The sequence below is a fragment of the Bos javanicus genome, chromosome 18 (genome assembly GCF_032452875.1).
Source record: "Bos javanicus breed banteng chromosome 18, ARS-OSU_banteng_1.0, whole genome shotgun sequence".
Lineage (NCBI taxonomy): Eukaryota > Metazoa > Chordata > Mammalia > Artiodactyla > Bovidae > Bos > Bos javanicus.
The window spans coordinates 43,725,429-43,750,404 of NC_083885.1; the positions used below are offsets into that span (position 1 = coordinate 43,725,429).

Here is a 24,976-nt window from a genome sequence, read left to right on the forward strand (position 1 = left end):
CATGGGCAATTAAAATCAAGAGTGGTTAAGGCTTTTCCACTCAGTCTCATGCTTATAATAAGTGAAACATTGTTCTGCTCCAGCTTCACATGGACATTTAAAGTCCATCTTTTATTGAATGAAGACCCAAGCTTCTTGGCTTGCCTGGTGGCTCAGATGGTAGTCTGCCTGCAGTGTAGGAGACCCAGGTTCGATCCTTGGGTTTGGAAGATCTCCTGGAGAAGGAAATGGCAACTCACTCCAGTATTCTTGCCTGAAAAATCCCATAGATGGAAGAGCCCAGCAGGCTACAGTCCATGGAGTCATAAAGAGTTGGACATGACTAAGCGACTTCACTTTCTTTCTTTCCAGGCTTCTTAACATTTTATGTGTATTTTCCCACATTCTTCCTTCTTTATTGCTAAGTCACCAGGAAAGCCCATAAAAATGATAATCACTGATTATTAATAACACATATTTATTCTAGTGTTTTATAATAGTGATGATTAGCAATTTTATTACTATCAATTATCATGTATAAAAAAACAAATTCAGATAATTAAAAAGACTAGAATGGCAACTCCTGAAAAAACAGTCATCAAATGTCAATTTCCTGGTTGTGATCCTATGCAATCATTGTGTAAGAGGTCACCACTGGGGGAAACTGAGTGACAGGCATACAGGGTCTCTCTGTAGGAGTCCTTACAACTGCATGTGAGTTAACAGTTAACTCAGAAGAAAAAAGCATAATCATTGGGAAAAAAATTTCAAAGTGTGTAAGCAGTGGGTTTCCCCAGTGGCTAAAGTGGTAAAAAAAAATCTGCTTTCAACGCAGGAGACGTGAGTTCGGTCCCTGGTCAGGAAGATCCCCTGGAGGAGGAAATGGCAACCCACTCCAGGATTCTTGCCTAGAAAATCCCCATGGACAGAGGAGCCTGGTGGGCGATAGTCCATAGCGTCACAGTCAGACCTGACTGCTGTGCCTGTCCTGTCTTCTCCCCGGTGGTAGTGGTTTAGAGGCTCAGTTGTGTCTGACTCTTGCGACCCTATGGACTGTAGCCCGCCAGGCTCCTCTGTCCATGGGATTTTCCAGGCAAGACTACTGGAGTGGGTTGCCATTTCCTTCTCCAGGGAATCTTCCCTACCTAGGAATTGAACCCAGGTTTCCTGCATTGCAGGCAGATTCTTTACCGACTGAGCTACAAGGGAAGCCTGGAAGTGAGTGAAGTGAAGTAGCTCAGTCGTGTCCGACTCTTTGCAACCCCATGGACTGTAGCCTACCACGCTTCTCCGTCCATGGGATTTTCCAGGCAAGACTACTGGAGTGGGTTGCCATTTCCTTCTCCAGGGAAGCCTGAAGGCACCTATTATTATGATTATTTTTAATTTAAAGAACTTTGCTTATAATTTATTTATTCTAGTCTTCCACAGTATTTCTTCTGATTTGAAATTTTATATCCCTCAAGTTCAATGGAAGAAGTTTTTTTTAAATTGTACTGTGAGATAGGTATTTATTTTTTTTATTGGAGTATAACTGCTTTACAATGCTGTGTTAGTTTCAGCTCTACAACAAAGTGAATCAGCTGTATGTTTACATATTCCCCTCCCTCTTGAGCCTCCCTCCCACCCCCCACATCTTACCCTTTTAGGTCATCATAGAGCACTGAGCAGAGCTCCCTGTGCTATACAGAAGCTTCCCACTAACTACTTCACACGTGGTAGTGTATATACGTAAGAGCTACTCTCCCAGTTCATTCCACCCTCCCCTTCCCCACTGTGTCCACAGTCCATTCTCCACGTCTGTGTCTCTGTTCCTGCCCTGCAAATAGGTTCATCTGTGGAGGTACCTATCATTAACAGTACATTGCTGGGGGGTCTTCCAGTGAGTGTGTGTATGTGCAAACACACACACGCACACAGTACTGCTTCCCACGTACATTTAATGTTTATTTTCATCACCATGGAGCCGTGATGCGTGTCCTGCCACACAGCTTGCATTTTTCCCTTGATGTGTCACCTCGTCCTCTCTCTCCTCACACTCTAAGGCCTGTCTGCACACCATGCTCCTTCACGCTGTGTCATGTCAAGCCTTGGCACACCCTGTTCCTTCTGCCTAGAGCACTCTTCCTTTCCTGTTTCCCTCCATAGCTTTTAGCGATCTCTCAGGGTTAGGCCAGGTTTCCTTTCGTTGGTTTGGAGCCGTGACATTGGCTGCAGGTTGTTGCCTGCTCAGAGGTGTCTGCCTGTGACCTCTGAGGGGGAAGAGGGCAGAGCTCCTGGCTCGAGGCCTGGTATACAGCAGGCATTCAGGAAATGATTATGCAAGTGAAGAGTCCCTTCCTTGTGAAAACCAGAGTTGTGTTTCTATTATACTGTCGCTGTCTGGGGGAGCAACCTCGTGGCATGTGGCCCAGAGTGTGGAAGGCACGGTATCAAGTCACTTTCCCTGTGCCTCAGATCATCACATGATGTCGCTCACCGCCTGCTGCTTTGACCCCGACAGCCAGAGGGTGGCTTCCGTCTCGTTTGACAGGAGCATCAAGATCTGGGACGTGACGTCACAGACCACGCTGCTCACCATCACCAAGTGAGGAGGCTGGGCAGTGTGCTGCAACAGCGAGGTGGGCGGGATTCACGCCCTCCTGGATTTGGCCTGTGCACCTTCAGCTCCCCAACTGGTGTGGACATAGGGCATCTCCAGCTGTGGCCCACTGTGGTGCTACGAGGAGGCTGGAGATGCAGAATGGGAAGGGCACAGGCAAGCAAGGGGGAGCCACTCCAGTAAGTCCTCTACATTCGAGCCTTCAAGTTTCGAGCTTTCAAAGACGTGAACGTCTGAGCCAGCCCCTGTATGCCAGCTGTTGTACTGTACTACTGTACTTTTCAAGGTTCTGTAATAGTAAATGTTTTATTTTTGGTGTTTGTTTTTCACGTACATATTATTTGTGTGAAAAGTATTGTAAGACGGTACTATACAGCCGATTGTGTTAGTTGAGTACCTAGGCCAGGTTTGCTGGGCTTACAAACAAATTGCACTTACGAACACAGTCTCAGAACAGAAATTAATCCTACGTAGGGGATTTACTGTAGTTGTGGCCTGTGGGCTGGAACGGGCCTCAGAGGCATTTGTTTCAGTGTGAGCCAACACTGGAAAACATTGTGCTGAGTTGCCCTCTGCCTCCCCAAATGTGGGTTTCCAGCATCTCCTGCAAAATGAGAAGATCTGCTCTTCTAGGGCCCACAAGGGTCACTCTGTCTGTGGCCACCAGCACCAGGTGTGTGGTCAGCCCCCCCTAACGGGACCCGGAGTCATGACCTCGGAATATGTCGTCCTGCCCACTTGGCTCAGTTATGAGCCCTGCTGGCCTGGGCCAGGCTTTCCCGTGGGTGTCTGGCCAGGGCTTAAGAGTGTGCAGGTTCCCATCCTGAGTGACCTTTGACCTTAGTTTCCTCACCTGCAAACTGAGCCCCAGTGAGGTGTGAAGGAGACACAGACGGAAGTCCTTAGCGTAGGATGCGTGGTGGCCACTCAGCACCAGCTCTGTTACTGAGACTGACTTCTGTGGCTGCTGGGGTCAGCAGGGCTGTGGATGCCTGTTCTGCTCGTTAGAGCTGCTCGGTGGTGGCAGTGAGGAGGGTTAGGCAGCAGAGGGGACCGCAGTTCCAGCTGTGAGCTGAAACTCTGCTTTGTTCCCCCAAGGATGGTGGAAAGGGAAATAAGGAAACTGTCTACTGGTGTATTCGATTGAACCACATTTATAAATTTTCTGGAAATGTATTTTTTTAGCAAGAAAATATAGAGACAAGGATTCTCAGTGCTGCAGGACAGGGCAGGCTTCGTGGCATGAAATTCTGAAGTTACACAGGGTCCCGCACACAGGAGGGCTCATACTTGGTTTACTGCTCTGCCGTCAACATCTTGAAGTTCTTCACTTTAAAAAAATATTTTTATTCATTTGACTGCACCAGGTCTTAGTTGTGGTATGAAGGGTCTTTAGTTGTGGCATGGGAACTCTTATTTGCAGCAAATGGGATCCAGGTCCCTGACCAGGGATGGAATCCAGACCCCCTGCATTGAAAACTTGGAGTCTTAGCCACTGGACCATCAGGGAAGTCCCAAAATTCTTCATTCTTGAACAAGGGACCTCAAATGCTTTTATTTCAAAAATATGTAATTTACTTTTTGAAAGTGTGAAACATGCAGCACAGAACAACAGTTTGAAGGTACAAAAGAATACAGAGTGAAAAATTCTCTTAGCTGTCTCATAACCACTGTTTCCTGAGAAGCCATCACTTTTCCTCCTTCCTTCCTGCCCTCTGGCTGCCTTTCTCTCCTAACAGTTTTACTGAGATATAATTCACATGCATCCTACAGTTCACCACTTCATGTACATAATTCAGTGGTTTGGGGGATATTATCATTATTTTTAATTGTCTCATTATATGTACAAAATTTTTAATGTTATAGTATTGGCATTAATTACATTTATAATATTATACACCCATCACCACTATTTCCAAAACTCTTTCATTACCCAAACAGACACTCAGTACCCATTGAACAATAATTCCCCACTCCCCTCAATCCTAGTCCCTAGTAACCTAGACAGCATATTAAAAAGTAGAGATATCACTTTGTTGACGAAGGTCCATATAGTCAATGCTATGGTTTTTCCAGTAGTCAGGTACGTGTGTGAGAGTTGAACCATAAAGAAGGCTGAGTGCTGAAGAACTGATGCTTTTGAACTGTGATGTTGGAGAAGACTCTTGAGAGTCCCCAAGACTACAAGGAGATCAAATCAGTCAATCCTAAAGAAAATCAGCCCTGAATATTCCTTGGAAGGGCTGGTGTGGAAGCTGAAGCTCCAATACTCTGGCCACCTGATGTGAAGAGCTGACTCATTGGAAAAGACCCTGATGCTGGGAAAGATTGAGGGCAGGAGAAGGTGGCAACAGAGGATGAGATGGTTAGATAACATCACTGGCTCACTGGACATGAGTTTGAGAAAACTCCAGGGGATAGTGGAGGACAGAGGAGCCTGGCATGCTGCAGTTCCTAGGGTCAAAAAGAACTAAACATAATTTAGTGACTGAACAACAACAACAAAGTAACCTCTATTTTCTGCCTCTATGATTTGCTTATTCTAGATATTTCATATGAATAGAATCATACATTATTTTTCCTTTTGTGTCTGGCTGTTTCATTTAGCATAATGTTTTTAAGGTTCATCTAACATATGTTATAGCATGTATTAGAGTTTCATTCCTTTTAATGACTGAACAATATTCCATTGCATGTATATACTGCATTTTGTTTATCTGTTGGAGAATCCTTGAGTTGCTTCTGTCTTTTAGCTATTGAAAATAATGCAGTCAACACTAGTGTACACATATCTGTTCAAGTCCCTGCTTTTAATTCTTTTGGCTATATACCTGGGATACAAATTTCTGGATCATGTCATGAATACTGTGTATAGCTTTTTGAGAAACTTGAAACTTGCATTTTAATTTTGCAGTGGGCCTTGAAAAATCATATAGCTGTTCTTGCTAGATAATTTTGAAAATCCATACTTAACTGATTCTGAAGCTTGCAAGGAGCATAAGTACTTTGTTATAATTTTTTAATGTTGTCAAACGTAGTTTAGAAAATTCAAGAGGAGAAGGAAGATCTATTGTACTTACCCATGTTTTTGCTGACCATGTTCTGTCCTCTGATGTTCCAAGTTTTCCTCTTTCACCATTTTCTGTTTAGAAAAATTCCCTTTAGCCATTCTTATAGGGTAGTTCTGAGGGAAAAAAATTTCTCTTAAGTTTTCCTTCATCTGAAAACATCTTGATCCTCCCATCATTCCTGCAGGATATTTTTGATAGATATAGAAATCTGGATTCACAGTTGTTTTCTCTCCTCATCTGAAGGCTATCATGTCACTTTTTTCCTGGCGTCCACGGTTTCTGATGAGGAATCCACTGTCATTCAAATTGTTCTTCCCCTATAAGTAAGGGGTCATTTCTCTTTTGCTATTTTCAAGATTTTTTTCTGTCCCTACTTTTCAAAAGTAGAATTATACTGTGTCTGAATATAGATTTATTTGAGTTTATCCCACTTGGGATTCACTCAGCTTTTTGAATCTGTTCTTTGCCAGATTTGGTAAAATTCCAGACATAATTTCCTTGATTATTTTTTCAGCTCTATCTTATTTCTGCTTTCTTCTGAGATGCCCCAAATGTTAGATATTTCATTATATTCTCGTAGGTTCCTAAGGCTCTCTCTCTCTCTCTCTTTTTTTTTTTTTTTCAGTCTGTTTTTTGGATTGGTTAATTTATAGTGTCTGTCTTCATACTTATTGATTATTTCCTATATCATCTCTATTGAGTTTTATTTTTTGGTTGTTGTTATTGTATTTTTAAGTTCTAAAATTTCCATTTGGTCATTCTTTATATCTTCTATTTGCAAAGCTTTCAATCTTTTTGGTCATTTTAAACAGAATTATAATTGTCCATTAGAGCATTTTTATGTACGCGTGCTAGGTCACTTCAGTTGTGTCCGACTCTTTGTGACCCTGTGCAGGCTCCTCTGTCCATGGGGATTCTCCAGGCAAGATTACTGGGGTGGGTTGCCATTTCCTTCTCCAGGGGATCTTCCTGACCCAGGGATTGAACCTGTGTCTCTTGTGCTTCCTGTACTGCAGGCAGATTCTTTACCCCTGAGCCACTGGGAAAGCCCTAGAGCATTTTTATGATGGCTGCTTAAAAATCCTTGTCAGATAATTCTAACGTCTGTATTATCTAGGTATTGGCATCTGTTGACTCTCTCTCTCTCATTCATGTTGAGATTTTCCTGGCTCTTACTTAGTATGATGAGTGAATTTCAGTTTCATCTTGGACATTTTGAGTATTATGAGACTCTTAATGTTATTTAAATCTTCTGTTTTAGCAGGCTGCCTCATTAGAACCTGGCAAGAGTGGCAGTCTAGACTCCCCCTCAGCCTTTGCTGACAGTGCTGGGGATGGGATTGCAGTTTTCCCTAAGATTTTTGGTTGGAGTAAGGTAGGTATTGTCTAAAGGTTTTCTGTTCTTTTTCTAAGCTATCTCTTTGGCTAGAGAGAACAGGCTTTTCTTGGGAGCCTTTTATCCAGTCCTCATTGTTGGTGGCTCAGACGGTAAAGCATCTGTCTACGATGCAGGAGACCCAGGTTCGATCCCTGGGTTGGGAAGATCCTTTGGAGAAGGAAATGGCAATCCACTCCAGTACTCTTGCCTGGAAAGTCCCATGGACAGAGGAGCCTGGTAGGCTACAGTCCATGGGGTCGCAAAGAGTCAGACACGACTGAGTGACTTCACGTATTCTTCACGTATTCATGTATTGTTTTGGGGGTTGCAGCTTCCCCAGTCCTCAGTTCAGGATATAAGAAGCAAAAAGAAAATTGTAGGTACTCAACAGCATGCCATCCTTGGGTCCCAAGATCCTTAGCTAGTCTGCCTTTTCTTATCCACTGTTCACAGATTTCTATTTGCTCTATAAATGCCCAGGGTTGTTAGCTGTGCTTAACAGGAGGAGTGGGGAGCAGTACATTGACTCCATCTTGTCCAGAACTGCAAGTGCAACACAAACATTTCCCCCAAACTTTTGTACTAAGTAAAATGGTCTTTTATGATACATGAAACTGATCTGAAATGAGAGTCCCATCCTGGAGCAGATACCCTTGGTTGAAACCTCAGTGACAATTTCTGGAATCAGAGGAGGGCTTGCTATTTACCTCCAGTAAATGCTGGGATGGTTCTTACCCCACCAGGCACTGGGACTTGGACATTTTAAGCCTGGACACCCCTGAGAAGCTGACATTTCTTCTCCTTTGATCCTACTCAGTTTGTATACGTCAAAGAACCAACACAGAGTCTAAAACTCTGACTTGGGTGCTAGAAAACAATTTATTCAACCTTTTCTTCAGTTAGATGAATTGATATTATAATCCAGGCTACTCAGAGATGCTCAATTATGTTTATAGTTTAGACTGAAAACCCTATTTGTTACAGGAGATGAGAATCATAGGGAAAACACTTTGAGGGTCATGAAACAAAACAAAAAGCAGAATTCTGACAATTTTTTTTTCCTAAAAAATAAGATAGTTTGGGCTTCCCTGGTGGCTCAGTGGTAAAGAATCTGCCTGCCAATGCAGGAGCCATGGATTAGGTCTCTGATCTCAGAAGATTCCACATGCTGTGGAGCAATGAAGCCTGTGTGCTACAGCTATTTGAGCTTGTACTCCAGAGCCCAGAAGCCGCAACTGTTGAGCCTACATACCACAACTTTTGAAACCCACTCACCTAGAGCCTATTCTCTGCAACAGGGGAAGCCACGGCAATGAGAAGTCCTCACACCACAACTAAAGAGTAGCCCCCCCTCACCACAACTAGAGAAAGCCCACGAAGCCACAAAGACCCAACACAGCTGAAAATAAACAAAATTTAAAAAGACATTAAAAAATTGAGAATAAGTAGCCCAAAACTTTATTAATTAAATGCCCAACATTAAAATATGCTTTAGTGGCACTGAAGACAGATAAGGAGAGAGGGAGAGGGAAAAAGAGAGCATTTGGTGTGAGGAGAAGTAAGGGGAGTGAGTGAGAGAGGGTGGTGAAGATGGGGGAAAGGAGCCATGCCCCCCTGTCTGTGAGAGAAAGGAGGGGAAGGGGGAAGCAGAGGAGACCCACCTTAAACCTGAAAGGCTATTAGTCCATTAACTATCACAATGTTTCCACCTGCTCTTTTTTCTGAAGCCTCAAGCAGCTCTGAATAGGGTTGTTCTCAGCCAGGGTCAATTTTGTCCCCTCGTGGACATTTGGCAGTGTCTGGGGGACATTCTTCTGGTTGTCATAATTGGGTATGGAGGCTACCAGCATGTGCTAAGGAGTGCCCAGGGATGTTACTAAACATCCTACGATGCATAGGACATCCCCCTACCACAAAAAATTATCCAGCCAAAAAGGTCAATATTGCCATTATTGGGACCTCCTGGAATAGTGTAACATAGATTAATTAATATTTGGATCATAGTAGGCAGTGATCAAAAAAGTGATAACCGTTAAGTCACAAGGCATCAGCTCCTATGCCCACTCCACTCACCTCTGCTTTAAATATGTCTCCAGATTCTCCAGGAGTGACATGCTAATGTGTGCACCCTCTCACATGTGTTGCAGGGCACATAACAATGCCATCTCAAACTGTTGTTTCACCTTCAGTGGCCATTTCCTGTGTACAAGCTCCTGGGATAAAACCTTGAAAATATGGAATGTCCATACTGGGGAGTTTCGAAACCGTGGCGCCTGTGTGACTCTGATGCAGGGCCATGAAGGTTGCGTGAGCTCCTGCCACTTTGCCAGAGACAGTGAGTAATTAACACATCAAAGGATTCCACAGCGTGGGACTGCTGGGGCCAAGCTCCTCATGTTCCATTCACATGGACCCTCCTTAGACAGAAAGGCTTTCCAATGATGCCCACAGCGAAGGTGGATTTATTTTCCTCAAGAATCAAGAGAGAGATGCACACGTTTGCAAGTGACAGACACTCAGCTTGATGTAGCCAAGGCAACAAAGTAAATCTATTAAGTTCTGTAATGAGCGAGTCCAAGAGCTGATCTCCCTCAGGAGTAGCTGGATCCAGACACTCAGATAATGCTCTCAGGAAGCCAACTCTTCCACTCTGCCCGCCCCCCACCCCCACCCCCACCCCGACCGCCCACCTCCCGCCCAGCTCAGTTTCTCTTTTGTATTGACCTTTCTCCTCAGAGAGGCAAAGATGGCTTCTGGTGGTCTAGGCCAACAACAGTTCTGGCTACTGACAGTCCTAGACAAAGAGAGACCCTCTTTCTGATGGCACCCACACAAGTCCCAGGGAAGACTCCCATTGGTTCAGCTGACACATGCCCATCTGTGAACCCGCCCCTTTCACAGGGAATGGAAGTCTCTGATTGGCCAGGCCTGGGAGACTTACCCATCCCTGGAGCTTGAGGTCAGAGTCGTGCCTTCTGAACCAGAGGCACTGAGAATAGGTGAGGGGTGTTTCCCCATGGGACATTGTGGAGCCGTTTCCAGATAAAGAGGCATAGATGCGACCAGGAACAATGACAGGAAACAGCCAGGGGCAACTGGCTTCAGTGAGGGCCATGACTGCTCCTGACATCCAGGAGCCAAAATGCTGTACTCCCCGATCCTTGTGGGGAGTGGGGCTTGCTGTGTGTGACAGGGGCTGGGGGAGGGGTGCTACCCGACCAATACGCACATAGTCAGGGCTTGACTTGTGAAATGTTTCCTTCTTCAGAAGTAGCATCTCTGTAAGTCAGACCCTCCTATGAGGTATCCCACCAGCTTCTGTCTTTGGCTTTCCATTTAGGTTTCAGAGTTGTGTATAATCAATCGTCACTATTTGCTGATTCTGTATTTGTGAAGTTATCTACTGGGTAAAGTTTATTTGTGACCCTAAAATCAATACTTCTGGCACTTTTGCAGCCACCATGGATATGTGCAGAGCAGCGACAAATTTGCTATATGCACATGTTCCCAACTGAGACTGAATGAGGTGACCCTCTGCCTTCTTCCAGTTCTCTTACCATAAGATGTCTTTTTTGTGATCTATTTAGTTCCACCTTTTTTTTTTTTTTTTCCATTTTGTGCTTTTTGTTTATGATTTTGCTGTTTAAAGAGGCCCCCAAACATAGTGCTGTAGTACTGTCCAGGATCCTAACTGTGTGAAGCCTGTGATGTGCTTTACAGGGAAACACAAGTTGGGCAAGCTTTGTTCAGGCATGAGTTATAATGCCAGTGGCCATGGATTCAATGTTAACAAATAAGCAGTATGTGTTAGATAAGGCATCTTTAAACAGAATCAGACAGAAAATGAAGTACTGATTGGCTGATGAAAATGTTGTGACCAGAGGCTCACAGGAGCTTAACCCCATGTTTTCCCTATGGCCAGTCATTCATTGAGTGTTTGAGATGACTTTGTAGAGCATAACTACCCTGAACATTGAGAAAAAGTGAAAGTGTTAGTTGCTCAGTCGTGTCCAACTCTTTTCGACCCCATGGACTGTACCCCACCAGGCTCCTCTGTCCATGGGATTTTCCAGGCAAGAATACTGGAGTGGGTTGCCATTCCTTTCTCCAGAGGATCTTCCCAACCCAGGAATCGGACCTGGGTCTTCTGCATTGCAGGTAGATTCTTTACCATCTGAGCCCCCAGGGAAGCCCAACTCTAATTGACTGGGGGCTGTTGAGTCACACCAGGAAGAGGGTTGAGTGTCCTCAGGCACAGTGGCGCCTCACAGACGCACCCTCAGCCTGCTTTGGCCTCACCAGAGGACGAAGCAGTTGGCTGAGGAAGGTTACCCCCTGAGACGCTTTCATTTGTGTTCCAGCCTCTTTTCTCGTGTCTGGAGGGTTCGACAAGACCGTGGCTATTTGGGATGTAGAAGAAGGCTACCGGAAGCTCTCCTTGAAGGTACCAATGCCAGTATCAGATAGAGGATCTGAGCGTCATTCTTTTTTTTTAAAATATATTTATTTTATTTGTTTGACTGTGCTAGGTCTTAGTTGTAGCATGTGGGATCTTCTTTTCAGTTGCAGCATGCTGGATCTTTGGGCTTCCCAGGTGGCACAGTGGTAGAGAATCCTCCTGTCAGTGCAGGAGACCTGGGTTTGATCCCTGAGTTGGGAAGATCCCCTGGAGAAGGAAATGGCAACCCACTCCAGTATTCTTACCTGGAAAATTTCATGGACAGAGGAGCCTGGCGGGCTACAGTCCATGGGATCGCAAAAGAGTCAGACATGACTCAGCACATACAAGGAACTAGTAAGTATGCTGAATCTTTAGTTGTGACATGTGGGATCTAGTTCCCTGACCAGGGGTTGAACTGGGTCCCCAGCACAGGGAATGTGGAATCTTAACCACTGGACCATCAGGGAAGTCCCTGAGCTTCATTCTTTAGTCATTTCGTATTGGATGCTGGGGATACAACAATGAGACAGACCTAAATATTCCCAATGGAACTGACATCTCTGTGGGAAATGACAGACAAGAAAAACAGCAAACACATCCTCAGTAGTGATGAGCGACACAGAGAACCCACAACAGGGTGATGGAATAGATTCCCGGGATTAATCCATAGTGGGTGGGCCAGGAGGGCCTCTTGGAGAAGGTGGCATTTGAGCTGAAAACTGGAGGGTAAGGGAAGACTGGATGAGTGAGGATCTTGGGGAAAGGCATTCCAGGAAAATGGAGCAGTAAAGGCAAGAACGCCAAGTAGGGGCCGTGTCTGCAAACAGCAGGAGTCCGCATACAGAGGAATGAATGTCATCGTGAGGCATGCACAAACAGCTGTGGATTCCAGAATGGTGGGTGTCAACTGGGTGCTTTTGGCTGCAAGTTAGAGGAGACTCAACTCCAAGTGGCTTTGTGATATGGAGATGGATTATCGAGCACAGCGAGAATCCAGAGGGTAGGCAGTTCCAGAACCGGTGCCTCTGTTCCAGTTGCCCCCATGCCAAGATTTTTGCACACCCCTTGGTCTTGTGATCGAATGGCCACCTTTGGCTGTGAATGCAGGAGACTCCCAAGGCTGTTCTGTGTCCCCCTCTTCTCTGTGGGTTTGGAGAGGCCAGGGGAGCTTACATCATAGCACATAAATGTTCAACCTCACTCTGGTTAAAAGTCCCTTTGTGCTCCCATCAGGTCATTCTACTCTCATTTTCCTCTTCTCTCCTCTCTCTATTATTCCACCCTCAAATTCCTGCCCTGTTGTTAAATGCACAGCAGTTTAACCTAGCTCTTACTTCTTTTCTTCTTACCATACCTCACCGTCCACCTCTTTCCATGTGGGAAAGACCAAAGAATGAAAAAGATGCTGACATGGAGCTCCAACATCATTAAGTGTCTGAACCAGCAAGTATTTATCTCCTCTAAACTCCATTTACTGGAGGAAATTAACCCCGTGTACTTAGTCACAGTGGGTGGATTTGCAGTTACTTGAAGCCAAATGCTCCCTTAGCAATAGGACCACTGAGTGATATTTCCTAGAACAAAGAAAGCAGACGAAAAACTGCAAAATGTGCTCTGTGACCAGCTGGGAATATATTTTTTTTCCCATTGTGTTAAGCACCAGAGTACTATTTTAAAAAACACATATGGTGCTGTGACATACACATGAATCACAAGCCTTTACACTTTGTACTCCACCTTAAATATCGTGGGTGAAACCAGGGACACACAATTAGTTGCTTTCAAAAGCAAGCAATGTTGAATTCTTGACTTTGTTTTTCAGTTCTTGTTGTTCTTTCAAAGGTTTTTTTTCCCCTCTAGATCCTCTTAAAACTCTGCTTTTCTTCAGGGCCATAATGACTGGGTGATGGATGTTTCCATTAGCAACAACAAGAAATGGATCCTCTCTGCTTCAAAGGTAAAAGTAGCCAACCTTTGAGTGACTTAAAATCTCTATCACATTTGTGAGAATTGTTGTTAGCAGAAATGTATTGTCAAGTAAGATTCCTGAGCATTTCAATCTGAAAGCCACACCTGGCCAGGCTGTCCCCATCCAAGGAGCTGCCTGAAAATGTGGAAACTGGGTCTTTCCATTTGCTGAAGTGAGAAGTTCCCAGGTATTTCTTTGCATCATCGTTAGTTGAACTTTGTTGGAGCAAGAGCCTGTTCAGACTGGCAAATGATGGAGCCAACTAGGGGCTTTGGAGGGAAAGGGGTCAGCTTGTGGACAAGCAGACCACTCTGAAGTTCCAGGAGGGTCTTCCCTCTCTACTCTCTGCATTCTTTGATTCCCATGCCAAGGGCACATAATGGCCAACCTGGGACATCCTGAGGGCTGCCCTCCACGTGTGAGCATCAGAGAAGTAGGGTCCCACCTTGTCCCCCAACCTTAATTAGAATCATCTCATTCTCTAGACTGGGGGTTTCTAAGTGTATAAAAATGCGGACAAGACCCTGCCTGCCATGATCAACTTGTTAGAGAACCAATGCAGGATACTGCAACACCTGACAAAAAAAAAAAGAACAATAATATAATACATAATAAAAATTATATGCCAATGTGTTGTTACTTTACATAAAAATATGAAAAATGATTATGTCAATTATATCTCAATAAAGCTAGAAAAAGTAAAAATACAAGCAAAGTATAAAAATCAGTATTTATTTAAAAATTATTTACTTTTCTGTCACATAAATACAATTATTTAAACAAAATAACACTAGAACTAGTCAATAACAGTATTAGTAGTAACCTATAATAGGATAATTAAGCAAATATGGTTAAGAAAAATATGCTTGGTAATATTTCATTCTGTCCTTTGATATAGCAATTTATTTTGACTTAAAAAAGAGACTTTATTGGTTATTTTTAAAATTTTTTAAAGTTTATTTTTATGTGGATCATTTAAAAAATCTTTATTGAATTTGTTACAATATTATTTCTGTATTATGTTTTGGTATTTTTGGCTGCAAGGCATATGGGATCTTAGCTTCCCTAACCCGGGATCAAACCTACACTCTTTGCATTGGAAGGCAAAGTCTTAACCACTGGACCACCAGGGAAGTCCCTTTACTGATTAGTGTAAATTTTACAGGCTATATTATTGTACATTCTTAAGATATATAAATGTAAAACTTTTTTAAAAGAGAATATAAATACAATAAGATTGGTTAGACAGATACTTTATGTATTTATCTTTTCCAGCTTTATTGAGATATAATTGACATGTAACATCATGTCAGATTAAGAGGTACAAGGTATGGTTTGATAACACATATATATTGCAAATGCTTGCCACCATTTGTGCTGTGCTAAGTTGCTTCAATCGTGTCCCACTCTTTGCGAACCTGTGGGCTGTAGCCCACCAGGCTCCTCTGTCCATGGGATTCTCCAGGCAAGAATACTGGAGTGGGTTGCCATACCTTCCTCCAGGGGATCTTCCCGACCCAGGGATCAAACCCAGGTCTCCTTGCATTGCAGGCAGATTCTTTACCGCTGAGCCAGCGGGAAGCCCAGTTGTTGGTTGCTCAGTTGTGTCTGACTCTTTGCAAGTCCATGGACTGTAGTCTGCCAGGTTCCTCCTCCGTCCATGGGAATCTCCAGGCAAGAATACTGGAGTGGGTCTCCATTTCCTTCTCCGGGAGATCTTCCCAACCCAGGGATCAAACCCCGGTCTTCTTGTTTTACAGGTGGATTCTTTACTGTTGGAACCACCAGGGAAGCCCTCTTACCACCACAGCCTGAGCTCCACCATGTCATATAATTAGCATTTCTATTTTTGTAACAAGAACATTTAAGATCTACTCTGTTAGCAAATTTCAAATATATTATGCTATGCTATGCTAAGTCACTTCAGTCGTGTCCGACTCTGCAACCCCATAGACGGGAGCCCACCAGGCTCCCCCGTCCCTGGGATTCTCCAGGCAAGAACACTGGAGTGGGCTGCCATTTCCTTCTCCAGTGCATGAAAGTGAAAAGTGAAAGTGAAGTCGCTCAGTCGTCCGACTCTTAGTGACCCCATGGACTGCAGCCTAACAGGCTCCTCCGTCCATGGGATTATTATACCGGATTATTATCTGTAATCACCATGCTTTACATTAGAGCCCCAGAACTTGTTAATCTTATAATTGAAAGTTTGTATCCTTTGACCCAAATATCTCTCCATTTCCCTCCTGCCCCCTCCCAGCCTCTGGTAACCACTACTCTACTCAGTTTTTATACATTTTTTTCTCTTCTTTTTTTTTTTTTTAAGATTCCACATATCATTGAGATCACACAGTACTTGTCTTTTTCTGTCTGACTTATTTAATTTAGCATAATGCCCTCAACATTCATCCTTGTCACAAATGGTGGAATGTCCTTATTTCTCATGGCCTAATAATATCCCATAACATACACACACATATATATATATACTACATCCTCTTTATCCATTCATTCACTGTTGAGTGTTTAGCTTGTTTTCATACCTTGGTTTTGTGAGTGATGCTGCAATGAATATGGGGGTGCAGATATCTCTTTGAGATCCTGTTTTTATTTCCTCTGGATATACACCCAGAAGAGGGATTCCTGGATCATGTGATAGTTTCATTCTCAATTTTTTTTTGAGGCTTCTCCAATACTTTTTTCCATAGTGCCTATACCAATGTACATGGCAGCCTACAGTTCACAGCAGTTCCCTTGTCTCCATGTTCTCACCAACACTTAACTTTTTGATAATAGCTATTCTAACAGTAAGGTGATATCTCATTGTGGTTTTGACTTACATTTCCTTAATAATTAGTGATGCTGAGCACATTTTCATGTACCTGTTGGTCATTTGTATGTCTTTTTTGGAAAATTGTTTATTCAGTTTCTCTTTTATTGCTATTGTTGTTATTGAATTCTGTGAGTTTTTTAATGAGTTTTGAATATAAATATTTTCTCTTTATGGTTTCAGGTCTTATGTTTAAATCTTTAATTCATATGAGTTAATTTTTTTTTGAGTTGTATAGATAGGGGCCCAGTTTCATTCTTCTCTATGTGGTTTTCTAGTTCTCCCAGCATCGCTTTTTTGTGGGAGAGGGCGAGGGTGGGATGATTTGAGAGAATGGCATTGAAACATGTATATTATCATATGTGAAACGAATCACCAGTCCAGGTTCGATGCATGAGACAGGGTGCTCAGGGCTGGTGCACTGGGATGACCCAGAGGGATGGGATGGGGAGGGAGGTGGGAGGGGGTTCAGGATGGGGAACACATGTACACCCATGGCTGATTCATGTCAATGTATGGCAAAACCACTACAATATTGTAAAGTAATTAGCCTCCAATTATAATAAATAAATTTATATTTAAAAAAATCATTTTCTTTTTAAAAATTTATTTAGTTTTTAATTAAAGGATAATTGCTTTACAGAATTTTGTTTTCTGTCAAACCTCAACATGAATCAGCCATAGGTATACATATATCCCTTCCTTCTTGAACCTCCCTCCCATCTCCTTCCCCATCCCACCCCTCTAGGTTGATGCAGAGCCCCTGTTTGAGTTTCCTGAGACATACAGCAAATTCCCCTTGGCTATCTATTTTACACATGGTAATGTAAGTTTCCTTGTTACTCTCTCCAAACATCTCCCCCTCTCCTCCCCTCTCCCCATGTCCATAAGTCTGTTCTCTAGGTCTGTTTCTCCATTGCTGCCCTGCAAATAAATTCTTCGATACCATCTTTCTAGATTCTGTATATATGCATTAGTATATGATATTTATCTTTCTCTTTCTGACTTACATCGCTCTGTATAATAGGCTCTAGGTTCATTCACCTCATTTGAACTGATTCAAATGCGTTCCTTTTTATGGCTAGTAATATTCCATTGTGTATATGTATCACAACTTCTTTATGCATTCTTCTGTTGATGGACATCTAGGTTGCTTCCAAGTTCTAGCTATTGTAAATAGTGCTGCAGTGAACAATGGGATACATGTGTCTTTTTCAATTTTGGTTTTCTCAGGGTATATGCCTAGGAGTGGGACTCCCAGCATTACTTTTGAAGAGACTAATCTTTGCTCATTGAGTAGTCTTGGCTTCCTCATCCAATTATTCACTGTGTAAGTGAGGGTTTATTTCTGGGCTCTATTTGTATGCTAGTACCATATTGTTTTGGAGAAGGAAATGGCAACCCACTCCAGTATTCTTGCCTGGAGAATTCCATGGACAGAGGAAGCTGGCAGGCTACAGTCCATGGGGTTGCAAAGAGTCGGACACGACTGAGTGACTGACACACACCATATTGTTTTGGTTACTATGTTGTTGCTGTTCAGTCGCTCGGTCGTGTCTGACTTGTTGCAACCCCATGGACTGCAGCACGCCAGGCCTCCCTGTCCTTCACCAGCTCCCAGAGCCTGCTCAGATTCATGTCCATTGAGTCAGTGATGCCATCCAACCATCTCATCCTTTGTCAACCCCTTCTCCTCCTGCCCCCAATCTTCCTCAGCATCAGGGTCTTTTCTAATGAGTTGGCTCTTCGCATCAGGTGGCCAAAGGATTGGAGCCTCAGCATCCGTCCTTCAAATGAATATTCAGGATTGATTTCCTTTAGGATTAACTTGTCTCAAACTTAAAATATGTGATTTTATGGTAGGATAACATTTTAACATCCTTTCTCTGACCAGCAATGATAATAGCCATCTTGTAGGCATATGTTTAAGGATGATATCTTCTTCCATTTCTGTAAAGCCACTGTTTCTGTTAGTATTAAATGCTTCTGCACATTTTGAGAATGTTGAAAAATGACTAAAAAAAACTTTGCTTGGGAGAGGCCCAACAGTACAGGTAAGCAAATAAGATTCCTTTGTAGGATGTGCAGGCCCTTCAACTGGTAGGATATTTTCATTTATTTTGGTAAGGTAATAGATGAAATGGAATTTCCCAAAATTCACATTTTGGGAATTTGTAGGAATATGTACATGTCTGAGGAATAAGTAGATAGATGAGCAGCGTCTAGTTTGTATTTGTGTAAGACGTCAACATGTTTCTGTTTTATATTTTCTACAGTTTCATTAAAATCTTTATAGAAATGAAGGTGATATGAAACCCTATCTTTTGAATCAAAGTGTCTAAGAGCTAGGGGGAGCTTTTTCGTTGTTGTCATTGTCATAGCTGGACAAATCACTCAATATATTGCAGACCAGAGGTCCCTAACCTTTTCGGCACCAGGGACTGCTTTCATGGAAGACAGTTTTCCAAGGACTGGAGTGGGGGAGGGTTTCAGGATGATCCAAGCATATTACATTGATTGTGCACTTTATTTCTATTGTTATTACACTGTGATCTATAATGAAATAACTATACAACTCACCATAATGCCGACCAGATCATCAGACATTGGATTCTCATAAGGAGTGTGCAACCTACATCCCTCGCCTGTGCAGTTCACTGTAGGGTTTCTGTGCCTATGAGAATCTAAAGCCACCATTGATCTGACAGAAGATGGAGTTTGAGTGATGCGGAGCAACTGTAAATACAGATGAAGCTGCGCTGGCCGGCCCGCCACGCATCTCCTGCTACGCAGACCAGTTCCAACAGGCCATGGACCAGCACCGTGGCCCCGGGTGTGGGGACCCCTGCTGTAGCGGGCATGGCTGTTGATAAAACCTGACAGCTCTGCGCTGTAAGGGCCAGCATGTATGTCACCAAACTTTCTCCTTTTGTTTTCCCACAGGATATTTACTTGCAAGTGCAGAGTCAGAAAATGTAATGTAACTCAGCGTGCTGCAGTAAATCACCACGGACTTCACCGCTTAACATACATTTAATATCTGAGAGTTCTGTAAGATAGAAGTAGGACAGACTCTCACTGGGATAAAATCAATGTGTCAATAGGATTGTATTCCCTGCTGGAGGCACTAGGCAATAATCCACTTCTTTGCCCTTTCCAGCTTCTAGAAGACAGTCACATTCCCTGGTTTGTGGCCCCTTCTTCCATCCTCAAAGCCAGCAACATTGTATCTCTCTGTGCCTTTCTTCAGTTGTTACTTATTCCTCTGACTAGAATTTCCAGTTTTAGAAAACTTTGTGGTTATTTTGGGCCCATATGAATCAGTTCAGTTCAGTTCAGTTCAGTCACTCAGTGGTGTCCGACTCTGCGACCCCAGAATAATCTACCGATTTTAAGATCATCTGCTTAGCACTCTTAATTCCCTCTGCAGCCTTAATTCCCCACTGTCATGAAATCTATTGTATTCTCAGGTTTGGGGGATTAAGATGTGGACTTCTTTGGGGGTGGGGGTAGGATTGGGGGAGAACATTATTTTGCTGACCACATTCAATTTCATAATCAAAGGAATGATGGAGACAATGCATCTGAGGGGTATTCCCAAATTAGTTCAGTGACCAGTTTTTAAGGAGCATAGAGCTCTTATTAAAAAATCGATTTTATTTTTTAGAGCAGTTTTAGGTTTATATAAAAATAGAGCAAATCATACAGAGTTATATTATAGCCCTACCCTCCAGTTGCCAGTATTATTAATACCTTGCATTAAGTGTGGTATACTTATCACCATTAATGAACCAATATTGATACATAATTATGAATTAATGTCCATGGTTTAAGTTTCACACTTTATGTTGTGTCCAGTCCAGTTCAGTCGCTCAGTCGTGTCTGATTCTTTGCGACCCCATGAACCGCAGCACACCAGGCCTCCCTGTCCATCACTGACTCCCGGAGTCCACCCAAACCCATGTCCATTGAGTTGGTGATGCCATCCAACCCTTTCATCCTCTGTTGTCCCCTTCTCCTCCTGCCCTCAATGTTTCCTAGCATCAGGGTCTTTTCAAACGAGTCAGCTCTTCGCATCAGGTGGCCAAAGTATTGGAGTTTCACCTTCAACATCAGTCCCTCCAATGAACACCCAGGACTGATCTCCTTTAGGATGGACTGGTTGGATATCCTTGCAGTCCAAGGGACTCTCAAGAGTCTTCTCCAACAACACAGTTCAAAAGCATCAATTCTTTGGCGCTCAGCTTTCTTTATAGTCCACTTCTCACATTCATACATGAACACTGGAAAAACCATAGCCTTGACTAGATGGACCTTAGTTGACAAAGTAATGTCTCAGCTTTTGAATATGCTGTCTAGGTTGGTCATAACTTTTCTTCCAAGGAGTAAGCGTCTTTTAATTTCATGGCTGCAATCACCATCTGCAGTGATTTTGGAGCCCAGGAAAATAAAGTCAGCCACTATTTCCATTGTTTCCCCATCTATTTCCCATGAAGTGATGGGACCAGATGCCATGATCTTAGTTTTCTGAATGTTGAGCTTTAAGCCAACTTTTTTACTCTCCTCTTTCACTTTCATCAAGAAGCTCTTTAGTTCTTCTTCACTTTCTGCCATAAGGGTGGTGTCATCTGCATATCTGAGGTTATTGATATTTCTCCCAGCAATCTTGATTCCAGCTGTGCTTCTTCCAGTCCAGCATTTCTCATGATGTACTCTGCATATAAGTTAAATAAGCAGGGTGACAATATACAGCCTTGACGTATTCCTTTTCCTATTTGGAACTAGTCTGTTGTTCCATGTCCAGTTCTAACTGTTGCTTCCTGACCTGCATACAGGCTTCTCAAGAGGCAGGTCAGGTGGTCTGGTATTCCCCTCTCTTTCAGAATTTTCCACAGTTTCTTGTGATCCACACAGTCAAAGGCTGTGGCATAGTCAATAAAGCAGAAATAGATGTTTTTCTGGAACTCTCTTGCTTTTTTGATGATCCAGTGGATGTTGTGTGGTGTGGGTTTTGCCAAAATCATGTCATGTTATCACCATCACAGTATCATACAGAACAATGTCACTGTCCTCAAAACTCAAAACTTCTTGTGTTGTACCTGTTCACCCCTCCCCTTCTTGACCAGAACCCCTGACAATCATGGGCCTGTTTGCTGCTGCTGCTAAGTCACTTCAGTTGTGTCCAACTCTGCAACCCCATAGACGGCAGCCCACCAGGCTCCCCCATCCCTGGGATTCTCCAGGCAAGAACACTGGAGTGGGTTGCCATTTCCTTCTCCAATGCATGAAAGTGAAAAGTGAAAGGGAAGTCGCTCAGTCGTGTCCGACCCTCAGCGACCCCGTGGACTACAGCCCACTAGGCTCCTCCGTCCATGGGATTTTCCAGGCAAGAGGACTGGAGTGGGGTGCCATTGCCTTCTCCAATGGGCCTGTTTGCTGGCTCCATATTTTTGCCTTTTGCATAATGTTATGTCGTTGGAATCATATAGTATGTAGCCTTTTCAGAGGTGGTTTCTTTCATTTAAAAATACGTATTTAAGGGTCCTCCTTTTGGTGACTTGACAGCCCTCGTCTGTTTTTTCTTACTGAATAATATTCCGTCACATAAATGAATTACAGTCTCTCTATGCTCTTATTCAGGGACATCTTGTTTGTTTCCACTCCTGGGGATGTGGGACTTCCAGTGCTAAGGCTAGGATAGTGCTAGACAAACTGGGATAGTTGGTCACCCTAACTCTGTCACTCTGCAGGTGGAAGTTCTCTGCATGAAACCTGGATGCCATGCACCTCCCTGGGTCATCCAAGCCTAATGAGCCCATTTTGTGACTGCTGGTTTCTTGCTTAACTTGTTTTAGGATAGGACTGTGAGGCTATGGAATATTGAAGAAATTGACCAAATTCCCTTGGTAATCGAGCACAAAAAGACCCGGGGCTTAAAGGTGAAACAGGTTGGTATTGGGTAAAACAAAGCCAAATGAAGGCTTTCATTAGTTCTCTCTACAAATTTATTTATTTTTTAAACAAATATTTCTTGGACAACTGGGGATAAAACTATGAACAAACAGACTGAAATTTTTGCCCCGAGGGAGCTTACATTTCTAAAAGGGAAGATAAACAATGAATAAAGAAATAAGAAATGTATGTAGTAAGTCATATGGTCATAGGTACTTTGGAGGAAAATAACAGGAAGGGAAATGGGAAGGCTGGTGGTATGGCTTTCTAAATGGGGGTCAGGAGAGGTCTCATTGAGAAGGTGACATTTGTTCAAAGATTTGAAGGTGGGGAGGGAGTGAGCTGTGATCTGTGAAGCTGTTTATGGGAACAGCCCATGTGGAGACCCTGCGGCAGGACTGAGCCTGGTGCTGAAGAGTGGAATGAGTGGGAGGGGATGAGGCCCAAGGCCATCCTGGAGGAATGGCTGGCACATAGCTGGACTCTGTGTGGGCCTCCTAAGCTCCTTCAGCAGAACCCTGGCCAGGTCCCCAGTGCCCCGTTTCCCATGGATGGAACTCAAATCCCAGTTCTCTAGTGGATGATCATGGTGGGCACAGCTGTTTCACCAGGTGTAGCCAGGACTAGCCCCGGGCAGTGGAGGCCAGTGCCTGCTGGGGCCCTGCAGTGCAGGCACCTGGCTACCCCTTCCCGAAGCTGAGGAGTCCCCGTGGGCCCGTGTGAATCCTGGAATCCCCCAGGTTCTTCTCTGTTCAGAAGGTTGCCCAGCTGATAGCTACCACTTCTGGGGATGGCTAATTGGCTGAGTGCTGAAGGATGAACACTTTTGAACTGTGCTTTTGGAGAAGTCTCTTGAGAGTCCCTTGGACTGCAAGGAGATCAAACCAGTCCATCCTAAAGGAAGTCAGTCCTGAAAATTCATTGGAAGGACTGATGCTGAAGCTGAAGCTCCAATCCTTTGGCCACCTGATATGAAGAGCCTACTCATTGGAAAAGACTCTAATGCTGGGAAAGATTGAAGTCAGGAGGAGAAGGGGTTGACAGAGGATGAGATGGTTGGATGGCATCACTGACTCGATGGACATGAGTCTGAGCAAACTTGGAGAGATAGTGAAGGACAGGGAGGCTTGGCATGCTGCAGTCCATGGGGTTGCAAAGAGTTGGACATGACTGAGTGATGGAACAACAACAATAGCAATTGGGGAATGGCATTGGGGGCAGGGAGGTGATGGGTGGGTCCCCCATGGAACCGCATCTTTGTGGCCAGCTGATCCTCATGGTCTTTGCAGCCATGTTGGCCCTTAGTCCCTGGAAGCTGACTGGCCACAGAGCAGTGCTTGTGTCTCTACCTGCCACCAGGGCGGGATCCAGGGACTGCCTCCTCTGAGCTCTGCTGTCCTGGGCTTGGGTCGTGGGTAATTATGCTATAGAATAAGGTAGGTAAAGGATCAAATACATTTCTTTCTTGTAAAAGGAAGGAAAGAAAGAAACTACTTGAAGCTGTAGCAAAGATGAGCTTGCTGCATTTGACTTGCTCTGAATCAATGTGAGAAATCCTGGAGGCCAGGTTTCCCAGAGGACCTACCCTGGGTGGGGTTTGCCCCACCTCCCCTGCAGGCTTTGGGGCCCTAGAGAGGGCAAGGGTGGCAAAGCATAGGGGCTTGGAGAGCCAGGGTGGAGGCTTGCCACCTGCAGGCTGGTCTCGGGGTACCTTGCTGTGGTGGGACCCTCTGAGAGACCTCTGTTCATGGCCCAAGAGCCCATCCCATGGTGCTGCTCACTTGTTGGTGGGAAAATGTGACAAGCAAGCTGTGTCACTCTACCCACTGTCCTCTGGGTGTTTCGGCCAGAAACAGGCTGAGACAGAGGAGGATGTTCAGCATCTTTATCATGTTCCTGCTTTGTTCAGAAGTCTTGCCTACTTGATGCTCTTTTAAAAGCTAGGTGTCCCGAGGATGTCAGGTAGTTAGGATACCCCTTGGCTCTGCAGTTTCACTCTGCAGAGAGCAGAGGGTGATAATTAGACATCCACCCCCAGTCCTTGCCATTGTCAAGTGGCTTTCCATTCCCCCTCCCCCTCACCCACTGCTGGGACCCCACAGCAGGGGACACGAGTTGGCAGGACCTGTGTAGCTTTTGTGAGGGAAGAGAGGGGAAAGCCTGAGCTCATTCTCTCTCAGCAGTCTGCAGTTTCCATCCTTGTAGGCTTAGAGACCCCAGAGAGGAGAGGCAGCTCTTGCCTCAGCCCGGCCCCAGGTGGTTGGATCGGGGGGGAAGAATTCTAAACTGTATGCCTCAATCTCCTCTGATCAGCACCTCCTTTCTACTCTTTTAAAATATTTCGTGTCAGTGTGAAGAATGTGACAGTCCTTTCTCCATCTACGAAAGCGACATCTTTTCTGAAACAGTCACCAAATGTGTGCTCTGCCGGATGAATGAGACAGACTTGTCAACAGAGGCCTCACACTCATCAGAAGGAGAGGCCTCACTGTCAAGGGAGAGCAGCCCAGATGAGGATGGCTGATGGCCACAAGACCCTTTGGGTGACTTGAGCCCAGGTCACCTGTCACGTAGGCTTGGGGGCTTTGCAGAGACCTCTCTCTGGGGCCCCTCCCCAGTGGGTGGGCCCATCAGAATAAGGCAGGGGCCAGGCCAGGCTCTGGCTGGACTCCCACCACTGCTTGGCCTCCTCAGCTCCACAGCACCTCAGGGATCCCTTTGTCTGTAGTTTTCATGCAGAATAAATCTAGATGCTTT

At 44.2% G+C, this 24,976-nt stretch overlaps 1 protein-coding gene across 1 annotated transcript in view; it reads left to right on the forward strand.

Moving 5' to 3' along the window:
* WDR88 (WD repeat domain 88) overlaps positions 1–24,976 on the forward strand; it is a 47,775-nt gene extending 22,799 nt beyond the window's left edge. Inside the window, exons 6-11 of the mRNA XM_061387899.1 lie at positions 2,437–2,566; positions 9,178–9,365; positions 11,392–11,474; positions 13,360–13,428; positions 22,123–22,215; positions 24,570–24,976. Of these exons, the coding sequence (XP_061243883.1) occupies positions 2,437–2,566; positions 9,178–9,365; positions 11,392–11,474; positions 13,360–13,428; positions 22,123–22,215; positions 24,570–24,743 (737 nt within the window). The 3' untranslated portion in view covers positions 24,744–24,976. The remainder of the gene's footprint in view (positions 1–2,436; positions 2,567–9,177; positions 9,366–11,391; positions 11,475–13,359; positions 13,429–22,122; positions 22,216–24,569) is intronic.